Consider the following 11,111-nt stretch of genomic DNA (forward strand, 5'->3'; position numbering starts at 1 on the left):
ACTGATTGAGATGGACATGAATCTGGATCTGCCTGGCCCCAATCCAACCCAGCATCCTTATACAGCTCACAATAACAAAGACAGCCTGGTATTGAACCTTCTCCTGGGGAGGCCAGCCCTCCATCCTACTTAGGAGCTGTCAAGCCAAATCCAAAAACACCAGGGAATTCCTGGGAGCTCAGCATTCAGACAGATCAGCCATCAACAGACACACAGAAATAAACCATATTTACACACTATTCAAAAGAGACAATAAAAAAGCTAAGAAGGAAACAAAAAGACCAGAACACATCCTCTCCAGCAGCCAACACAGATAAACAGAGATTAATACCAGCAAGCAGAAAACAACACCCTAATCAAGGAACTGCCGAGGAGAAAACCACACCCCCACCAAAACTGACAGGGCAAGCCACCGTATATAAGCAGGGAGCAAGCCCCACATTCACTGACACTGATGATGCCACCTAGTTACCAGACAGCCCCAAGGACCCAACAGTTCAACCCTGAGCTACATATATTATCTTCTATTGGAACCACATGCAGGTTTATTTCGATTTATTATCTGGTTCCACAGGAAGTTTGTTTCCAAGGCAAATTTTAATCTTAGCTCTCAGTCTCACAGCCATTCCAAGACCAGGCAGGCCACTAGAACAAACAAAGAACAACACTGGAAAGGCTGGAAAACCTGAAGATTTCTGCGCTCCTTCCCTCAACCCTGCCCCAGATGTCTGCTCCCTTGGCAAAATCCCACACTGGTATCATGCGCACTTTCCTGAAAAAGCCCTTTCCTCTCACCCTCCCTCCTCTACCCCAAGGAGGGCTCTTTGAACCTAGCAGGCAGGGGGAGAGGGGAGGTCCCTGGAAGCGTAACACAAATATGAACCACTTGCACAGGCTGATCTCACGGGACAGTTGGTGGCAGCAATGGCTCCAGCCTGCGAGCCTTTCCAATTGCATTTCCTTGTCGGCTAGGCACACCTTTCTTGCTCTACCCTTACTAAGGGCTGCTGTTGCTTTTTCTTCCTGAGTACTTCATTTTCCTTTGAAAACATTTCACTAAATTTATGGATGACTGACAGAACACAACAAGAAAAAAAACCTGGGTCCCAAAAATGCAGGGTACATCTCTATAAATAAAAATATATATAATTAGTCCATGGTCCCCAATAGAAAGGCACGAGCAGCTGCAGTATTCTCCCTCACATTTGAAAATGCCTGACCTTGCACAAGTAGGTAGAGAGGCTACAAAGGTCTGTGGGGATGAGGTAGCTACTAAGTATACTGTCATGCAAAGTGCCCGTTTTTCAACACTTGGGCAATAAAAATGGGTGCCTTTTTCAAAATGTCCAAATGTCCTGGACTCATGACTCCTGCTTGAAGAGCAGGTGGCTAGGAGGGCCTTTGCACAGCTTCGAGGTTGTGTGCCACTTGCCCCTGTTCCTAGATCGGGGCCTCTGCTCATGGTCACTCATGCCCTAGTCACCTCTCCATTGGATTACTGCAACACGCTCTACGTGGGGCTGCCCTTGAAGAGTATCCAGAAGCTTCAGCCGGCGCAGAAGGCAGTGGCGTGGGCAGTGTTGTGTGCCTCTAGAACAGCACATGACACACCTCTGCTCCCCGAGCTGCATTGGCTGCCAGGTCCAATTCAAGGTGCTGATTTTGACCTTTAAAGCCCTTCGTGACGTGGGGCCGGGTTATCTGAGCGACCGCCTCTCCCCAGGTACATCTGCCCGTCCCATCAGATACAGAAGAAGAGGCACACTGCAGGCCCCGTCTGTTGGGGAATGACACTTGGCGGGTCCCATGGTGTCCACCTTATAGAACATTCTCCCCACTCCCACCCCAAAGAGAGGTCAGCTCCATTCCTGCTGATTTTCCCGGAAGCCCAAGACCTGGGAAATTATGTCATCAGGCCTGGGGGTCCCAGGGGAGGGTGAGATCCTGAGATGGCTCCATTATTGCTGTTAACATCTATTCGCTTTTATGCCTTGTTTTTAAATTTTTTTTTTAATGGTGACTGCTTTTTATGTTTATGGTTTATAACCTTGTTGTACGCCACCCAGAGACACTTCCTGTGAAATGGGTGGCTATATAAATTTGATATATACAACAATAAATAAATAGATAATTCTCAAGGTGGAATGGGTGAGGCCCATCACTATGGTGACGTAGAACAAGCCCCGCACATGGCCGGAGCCTCTCAGTGGGGTGCTCTCAGGTCCTTGGAACTGGGCATTCCAAAGACGGGACAGCCATCAGAGGGGGCAGGGGGGAGAAAAGGGGGCAGACCCTTAAAGGGAGTGCAAAAGAACTGAGCTCCCATTCACACACCCAGCAGTTGCTTCCTTTTGTGTATTTACCTGAAGATGGAAAGACCTGCTTGGATGAGTGAGTCTGTTGCAGGAAAAATTGCCAGATACAGAGGAGCTGGACAACTGGCCACCCAGACCTTTCTCTCGGTGGGCATCTTCTTCCAAGGCTGCGCAAAGAGGGTCAACCACTGTAAGACTGGCATCTTCACAGGAAGCCAGGATTGCCCTGGCCATCTCCCCACTTTCGTGGCGCTCTAGGCTTCCTAGCAAAGGGGAAAAGGAAGGTGAGCGTGTCTTACAGGAGCATGTCTCCACATTATTAATACCCTCCCTGCAATTTCCAGGATCAGGCCAGACTAATAAATCACAAAGGATAACACACTTTTAAAAATTAAAGAAGCCAGTGTGGATGTATAGTAATCCTCTGATAACCAAAATGTTAAGAAGAGATACAGACGCGGCTGGAGAAACAAGCCATTGCGAGAAACCCTAACCAGGAATGGCCAGCAATGCTGCCCTCTAATGTCATCCCAACTTTTGCAACCCACATCTGGTCCCGGGGTTCTCTTGAGAACAAAGGGAGAGAAGGATTCAGGGACGGCGGCGGCGGCTGTTTGTCCGCAAACTTGCCACTGACCTGAGCTGCGATAACCGAGGGAGATGGCCACTTGATGACGGCAAAGCTCCCTGCCACCTAATGGCCATCCAGATTTCTGCAGTCTATTTAAGGTGTATCTACTGTTTGGGGGGAGAGACAGAAAGCAAATCTATTCAGCGCCTACTTTTTTTTTTTTTTGTCTGCACTCAGTCATTGCTGACCCTGCAGTGACTGCTTGGACGAGTCCTTGCAGTTTTCAAGGCAATTGTTTTTCGGAAGTGGTTTGCCAGAGCCTCCTTCCTAGAGCAGAGCCCAGCTGGCGAGCGCAGGAGGCGGGGTTTCCGTTGCTTCGCGCCCTTTTCAGGCGCGTACGGTTTTTCGCGCTTACCGGCAACTGCTCCCAACTCCTTTTTGCAAGGCGCCGCCAGCATTTTTCCTCCCACCAGAGTGAGAGTACCCATTTATCTACTCATGTGAGTTTTCGACCTGTTGGGTTGACAGGAACTGGGGAGGAAACAGGAGCTCACCCTGTTTAACGCGAAGGCTGGACTCGAACTGCTGAAGCGTCGACCATTTCTGGCCAGCAACTTTCAGCGTCATTAAGCCACTGCGCCACTGCGTCCCCCTCAGGGCCTACTTTGCTTTGGCCTAATAATCACGACAGGAATCGTGTGAAGGGTCAGAGAATGGCCGGGAAGGACACGTGCGCCCTCTGAGGCCAGGCGGGCTGCTTCTCAGAGTCGGCGGACCGCGGGGCCACGCATGCCTTCCGCAACCTTCCGGATACGCGGAGAAGGGCTGTGAGTGGAAAGCTGAACTCTGGCAGCCGCCCTGCTCCTCCAACAGCAGGGAGCTGGTCTCCAGGGTATTCAGGCTGGGCAGAGGAGGATTCGCAGGTCCCTTTCCTGCTGATAATCACAGCTATCCGCACTGAGGTCGAGGCCCGCTGCTCATTCCTTTACGGTCAGCTCCCCGGCTGCCCAAACGCATTCGGGGCAGCCCGCTGCAAAAGGAGGCCAGGGTGGAAGTGGCGCAGCGTGGCGCGGCCTCCCTCCCATCACCTGTTTCAATGTCCCAAACGTAGATGGAGTCGTTCTCGCACCCAACGATCAGCAGATTCTCCACCGGGTGCCACCGTAACACCGTCACGGGAAAAAGGTGTTTCCTGGCACGCAAAAGGCAGGCACGGTCCTGCACGTGCAGAAGCACAACGGAGTGGTCGCTGCACACGCAGCACACAAGCCGGTGGCCGTTCCGCTGCAAAGACAAGGCGAGGAAGGGCGATGCCGCGAGGAGCCCCGACCCCGAAACTCCCGCGCCGTGCCCAGCGGGCGCAAAGACCCGCGCGCAGAGGGCGCGCTCCCGCCGCCTGTCTGGGGACGGGGGCCCGCCCTGACCCGGCGCTCCAAGCCCGCACGGGAAGGGCTGCGCTGGGCCACGACTCACCCTGCAGCGGTCCGGCGAGAGGAGGAGGCGGGCGACGGGCCCCGCGTCCAGCGCGAAGCGGTGCAGCGCCTCCCCGCTGAACAGGTCCCACCAGACGACGCACGAGTCCTGGCTCCCGGACAGCAGCCAGCACGGCGCTGGCCGGCCAGGCAGCACCAGCAGGGCCGTCACGCTGCTGCCGCCGGGGCCGCCCAGCACGCGGGGCGCGACAGCGGCGGCGCCTGCAAGAGAGAGCCGGGCGGGCAGCAGCTGTGCCAGGGACGTGTCTGCCAGTCTGCCGGCCGCAGAGGCGAGGACGACCCAGCTCGCCGTGGCCGCCGGATGCCCCACGCGCGCCGGCCCGCAGGCGCTCCCATGCGTGAAGCTGCCGGCCCCTCAGAAGGAAAGGAGGCGCAGGGGGGCGCGGCCCCTCTGCAGCCGAGCCCCCATGGCGAGGCCGAAGAGGCCCCCCCTCGTCAGGAGCGTGGGGCCGAGCCCCAGAAGGAACGGGCAGAGGTTTGGGCCACGAAAAGGTGCGACGCGTCCGTGGCACTCTTTGCCACGAGATGGATTAGGCCAAGAGCCCTCCAGGACCTGCGAGCTGGAAGCATCGCCACCCTGCAATGCCAGCCCTGGGGGGCTCTTCCAGGCTCCTGAGGCAGCACCGAGGGGCACCAAGGGTGGACCCAGCAGGAGGTCACCCAGGGAGGCCCCCAGGAGAGCCAGAGCAGGGGGCAGCCTTGGGCAGGTTTGTGAAATGGCTGCCCCCAGTGCTGGGCTCGAAAGACCTTTGCAGAAGGCAGATGAGCTTCTCCCCACGGCCTCTTCCACTCCCACCCCAGTGATGCACCGGGGTGCCACGGGCAAGGCCGAAGGCCAGCATGCTCTGGGGAGGATGCCTCTGTTTGCGTTACCGAAAGAAGAATCTTGGCTACTGCCGTTGGCAGCGGCTTGATCTGGGCTTGAGGACCAGGAGGGTCAGATCTAGTTAGACCTCCAGGGAACACAGGGTGCAGGCATCGAGGGCGAGGGAGGCACAACAGAAAGAACGACTCTGAAATGGCTGCCAAGGAAACTGCAGGCGTGTGTCCCATAAGTGCCCAGGAAGATTTTATTTTGGAAAGATCAGGTAAGGCAGGGACACCCTGCTGCCCCCCTTGTGAGGTATCTGCAAAGTTCTCGGCCAGCTGCTCACCTTTCCATAAGGAACTGTCTCCCAACAGCCTGGCCTTCGCAGCGTGCAAAGCTGGCACTGTGATGATTCTGCCGTCTTCGCACCCACAGACCAACTCCTCGAGACTGGAAATGTATACCGAAACCGTGATGGTGGCTCCCCAGAGGCGATCAGGGGTACCTTCAGCTATCTGACTGTGGACGTTGAAGTCATCCTGCAGCGTCCTGGATGCTGCTACTGGGATCCCTGCAGAGAAAAGCCAATGAGATGTGAACGATGGCACCTTCCCGTTTGTACCCTTGAGAAGAGCCGGGTCCCTCTAGATTAGTACCCACCAAATGCCTTTGGATAGAGCATAAGCAGAACATGGGCACAAACACCCCCTCTGGTTGGCATTCTCCACCCATTGGTGGTGGAAGACATACTGTTTCTCCCACTATCCTCAAGGTAGCCTTGAGTCACTAGCCAGTGACAGCCTTATTCCCCAGGAATTTGGCCCAGCATTTTAAAGCCATCCCGAATGGTGTGATAGTAAACTCTGACCACAGGTGTGGAAAAGAAGCACTTCCTTTCCTATGTCCTGGTTCTTCCCTGGATTCGGGCAATCTTGAGGAGAGAGAGAACTTTCTCTCCAGATCTTCTGTCACCTGCATATTCTAGACATTTTTTCAAAGCAGAAGAGTCCAAATGGTGCAAATGTTTTCTCACAGAAGGTTTATCTTGTGAAAGATAAGATCTGGTGAGAAGCCACTGCCCCGTGTGCTGTCTCCCTTCCCAATGCCTCTATTATCTAGCAGTGATGTATATCCAAACCCAGATCACCCTTCTGAACAGAGCAGAGCGATAAGTAAAGTAGTAGGTCTTGGAATTTATGCTAGGAGTTTCCCATCTTCACCTTTTGCAGTGCAACTTCTGAAATAATGAAAAAAAATCTTAACCTTTTGGAGAGCCATCTAGCGTTGAAACAGGCACATCAGGAACATGCCATAAAGTAATTCTCCCAGAAGCTTGTCCAGAATAAAGAATCTTATAAAAGGGTTCCTTCCTTTCGTTCATGAAGCCCATGATGTAAGAGAAACTCTATTTAAAATAAAATCCCAGAAGAGGAGTTGTGTTAGCTGACTTGAGGACAAACAACCAAGATTTCTCTGGCATCTTTGAGGGTCAGGTTATGGGGGCCCACAAGTCCCTATTCACAGTTTGCAGATTACTTCTGCCTCTTCTCCCCATCACACAGTCTCTTGTGTTTTCCTGCATGTTAGTGCAGTGGTCAAAGAAATGCATACCTTTACGAGATGAGATTGATATCACAGCTCTCCTTAATGCTTCTAGTGTTCCTCTAGAAGCTTGAACTACCATTTCCATCCCACAGTTTTATCCATGAAACAGCCTGAGACTGAGAGTGGCCTCCAATCACTCCCAGGTTGTTCTTTAGCTTCAAACACACAAATTTGGAGATGTGGGAAGTGTGAACGAAAGTGAGCCATTTTTAATCCTTTAATTTCCCATATGGAAATTTGTGTGTTTGAAGCTGAAAAACAACTCCAAAAGCAAATTGAAAATCCTTTGTGCAAATGCCCCAAGCTGATCTGCAGTTCCTAGATTTATTTGCCTTTGGTTGGTAATGGTGCTTGCTGTCACGGAAACTCCATGAAGCCTTTAGGAACCCAGCCAACTTACCTCGTTATCTTCCACATCAGTGGAACAGAGTAAAACTGGATAGACTGTTTCTTTCAGCGCCCTTCCTTTGGACAGCTGGATGCTCCGTGAAAGACCGCTATAGACACAGGAAGGGGGAGTATCAGTCCTCTGGCAACACACGTCCAGGGTGGTAAACTCTGTTAAACGTTGTGTCCTTCTGGGAACTGCCCCAGCGGACATGGTCTCTCTCGTGCCTGCCTAGGCAATGAGCAGCAACTGCCTGACCCAGAGAAAGGGAGGGGTCCCCCACTCAGGACCTCAGAGTTGCGGAGGGTTTTGCCCTCGAAGGGTTTCCCAGGTCAAGCTCCTGCTGCTGCTCCTCACTGTGCTCCTGCAAGCTCCCTCACACTTTGTGCCTCACCTGTTCAGCAGCTGGTAGATGTAGCCGTGCCCGTCTTCGGTCCAAATGATCAACCTGTGAGCAGCGAGAATTTCCCCCCCTGCCAAGGACCGGCTGCTTGGGCTAAATTCAGTCCACAGCAAGCAAAAGTCACAGTAATCATACACCTGAAGCCAGAGACAAAGAGGGGGAAGGTGACTCCGTTTTTACAAATGGGGGATGGGGGAGTTTTCTCTAGTTTCACGTACAGTCTATCCACTCTGCCCAGAGTCCTGCACCATCCTCTGCTTCACTCCTATCCGAGAAAGCAACTGCAAGCATGGGAGGAAAATGAAGCAGAATTTGAAAGCAGGACACACATGAAGAATCTTTGGGCAGTGGAAGATCCGTGTGTGATGGAGGGAGGCCTTCTGGTACGTGCCTAGGCAATGCGGGGTCTTTTTGTTCAGCGAGTGCACTGGACAAAGCATTGGCACATCCTGGAACATCCTGGCCAGACAGTTCATCGGCTCAGGGTATAACAGTTCATTCATAAAACTCATTCAATCCCTGACGTTGGTAGTTGTTTCCAGGCAAAACCACAGAAGGAAACACCCAGAATAACAAGATTCATTTTGCAAAGGCAAGAAAATTCTGCTTCAGTTGTGTTACAGTAAAGGAATGAAACGTGAACGTTCCAATTCTGGTATAGGTTTAGTTTAGTTCCTCAAATTAGGGAAAATGGATCTGTGTTGAAATCAATAGCATAAAATGTTAGTTTGGTCTATTCATCGTTATCGTTTTGTAGGACTTAATTCTCTTATTACAATTTGTATAGATGATGATGATTTCAGTTTTCATTCATCCTCTGGATTTTCATAAGCTCTTAAAGTTATCTGTGAAGGAAATGTATAACCAGTACCTTCCAGCAGGTAGAGAATACAATTAAGAGAAGCCTCTCTGTATAGGTGCAAAATCGGATTGCATTGCAGAGCGTACAATCCAGAGACTGGGATTCTCTTTCATAAACACTTTGCTTCTCCTGCACATTGAAAGAAAAATAAAATGTAATTTGGGGGAAGAATAGAAAAAAGAAAAATACCATTGCCAGTCATCACTGAAGTTGGGCTACTAAGAAGATAAAAGTTGACTCAGTGGGAAGAATTTACTTCTCCCAAATATGTGTATTTGGCTTCCAGGTATAACATCAACCAGACTTAGTAGAAAGAGTGGAGGGATAGCTGGGTCTTGAAAAGGCTTGAACTCCTTTTCCAATCTATTTACTTTGAGTTCTTTTGTGTAACAGCATGCTCTCAAGGCATGGTGACAAAGTTAAGGGGAGCATAAGGACCCATTGCCAGTTCTCTTACAAGATTTCAACATCTAAACAATGATGCCTTGTCTCGGGCAGTTTAGGACTTTATGAGACTTCCATGACACACTCCACCCTCTTATAGGTTATGTGAAATAAAACCCAATACATGAGACCAAGCACACAAAATAAACAAAAACAAAAACAAACGCAGAGGTGGTCCATTGATTGAAAGACTGATTTATATCTTTCCCCATATGACTGACTGATGAAAGATTTTATACTGGAGTCACCCTTGTACTAAATACAATGTCTACAGAGGACCTTGTTGGCAGGGACATCTTGTGATGGAAGAGGGAAGCAGTCCAGCACAGAAATCACCTTTAACTAATATGTCCCTTAAATTTGCGGTTCTTCTGAAAGTGAAAAGGGATCGTTAATGCATCTGACATGTCCTGGAATAACCCCTATGTTCCTTTGTACTCCTACAGAATAGACTAGTTGCGTGGTCTTACATAGAAGGCCACATCTGATCTGGGGCAGTTAGAAAGTTGTATATATTTTCTAGTTTGGAGTACATGTGTTTTAAGACTTGGATTCTTCTAGGAAATTTATTCCAGAAACACAATTGTGACCCAGTCTTAGGAATTGTTTGTAAGATAAATTATTTTCTAATTATTCTGATCTGTCTTGGATTGGAACTGTACCTTTAGAAAATCTGACCTGGGTTTTTTTCTATAATGTCCATGTCATGTCCAGGAAATTAATTTGCCATCATGTTTAACATCAAATATTATCACTCTTTTCTCCTTTGCATTCAGCTGGAGCCCTGGGGGATGCAGAACTTTCCAGAAGTTTCAACACCACGTGGGCCCTCTTTATGTCCACTCACAGGGATGTTTCTAACCATCCACCATCAACATTTCCTGACTGAAGAAAGAGAGACTGGCCCGGATTATGGGCCTTTGCTGCTTCTCACCTGAATCCTGCTGACCGAAGATGACAAATCCCAGACTTTAAGGTCTCCTGCTGCAGATACTGCTAGCAAAGAATCCTCTGGAAAAGCAACAACAGGAGGCTGTTGGAGAGCCAGAAGCAAGGTGCATGGGGGTGGTGTGAGATGTGCTGTTCTCACGTGCCAGAGATGACGGGGAAGGGCCAAGATCCTGCCAACACAGCTACTGTAAACTCAGCCTCCAGGGAGAACTCTCGTGCTCCCCTGCTTTATGTCTGTGGGTGGCTGTGCCCATTTGGGGTCCTTGCAGCTGCCCATTCAGAACCTTCAGAATTTATGGTTGCTCTTCCCCTTGAGAACACAACACCATCCCAGGATTCCTAGGGTAGGCAAAATTGTTTCTGCACCCAGCAGTCGCGATGTTTCCTTTTAGGACAGCCAGGGCCTAAGAAGTGCTGGCCACGAAAGAAAAGGATCCTCCAGCAGCAGGGAGATCCTGGGGTAGAGTCAGCCTGGGAATTAAACCATGAGCTGGCATCACTGAGCCCTCCTGACAAGGATGTATCCTGCACGTCTCACCAGCTGAGGTAATTTCAAAACAGGCTTGTGCCCTCCCACTCACCAAAGGGATTCTACATCGACCCTCCTCCATGTTATCTATGGAGAAACGCTGGTGATAACCCCCCACAGAAGCATCCACTTCGCATGCTTTTGACAGCACATATACCTTGAATCCTCAGAGAATGCACTAAGCACATGCAGCTGATCCAGTCTGAAGAGGAAGAAGAGGTTAATGTGTGAAGAACAACCAGGGTTATCGCATCAATAATGAGGATGTCGTTATACTGCCCACAACAGAGCAGCCAGCCCTCTCCCGTCATGCGAAATGAGCTGTGGTAATACTGTACAAGGGGAAAAAGCCACAACAGATTAGCTCGCAGGACCAAAGCCACTGAGAAACACATCTGTTATCCTGACAGTGACTCCTAAGAGACGCAGCTGCGCGAGCATTAGCACCAAGAAGCCTTCACGAAACAGCATGCGCCCCAGAGAGGCATGGATCAGGCCTAGAGCGTTCTGCCCTCTAGTGGCTGACCAAGATGATGCATCTGGACAGCTCACAAGCAGGCAGGAGTACAGTAGCACCCTAGCCCTAAAGCTGGTCACGGATCATCTCCAGCCCACGACGAGCTATAAAGGGAGTCCCGTGGACCCCTTTCCATTCCCATTTCAGTCTCATCTATGTGCTATTCCAAAGATACTCCTTCCTGGCAGCTGCTTGTTTTTCTGCAGAAAAATGCAAGTGTGCCAA

The 11,111-nt window shown here is 50.5% G+C and overlaps 1 protein-coding gene across 1 annotated transcript in view; it reads right to left on the reverse strand.

Annotated features, from left to right (window-relative positions):
* Positions 1-11,111, reverse strand: part of WDR72 (WD repeat domain 72) — a 48,942-nt gene that overhangs the window by 22,131 nt on the left and 15,700 nt on the right. The window contains exons 9-18 of the mRNA XM_088148193.1: positions 10,527-10,701; positions 9,824-9,900; positions 8,455-8,574; positions 7,575-7,720; positions 7,193-7,289; positions 6,451-6,592; positions 5,534-5,758; positions 4,360-4,580; positions 3,975-4,170; positions 2,364-2,578 (exon numbers count right to left, since the gene is read on the reverse strand). Coding sequence (XP_088004319.1) covers positions 2,364-2,578; positions 3,975-4,170; positions 4,360-4,580; positions 5,534-5,758; positions 6,451-6,592; positions 7,193-7,289; positions 7,575-7,720; positions 8,455-8,574; positions 9,824-9,900; positions 10,527-10,701 — 1,614 coding nt within the window. The remainder of the gene's footprint in view (positions 1-2,363; positions 2,579-3,974; positions 4,171-4,359; positions 4,581-5,533; positions 5,759-6,450; positions 6,593-7,192; positions 7,290-7,574; positions 7,721-8,454; positions 8,575-9,823; positions 9,901-10,526; positions 10,702-11,111) is intronic.

The sequence above is a fragment of the Python bivittatus genome, unplaced genomic scaffold, assembly GCF_059951505.1.
Source record: "Python bivittatus isolate LINGU-HERP-01145 unplaced genomic scaffold, Pbiv_v1 ctg000530_np1212, whole genome shotgun sequence".
Classification (NCBI taxonomy): domain Eukaryota; kingdom Metazoa; phylum Chordata; class Lepidosauria; order Squamata; family Pythonidae; genus Python; species Python bivittatus.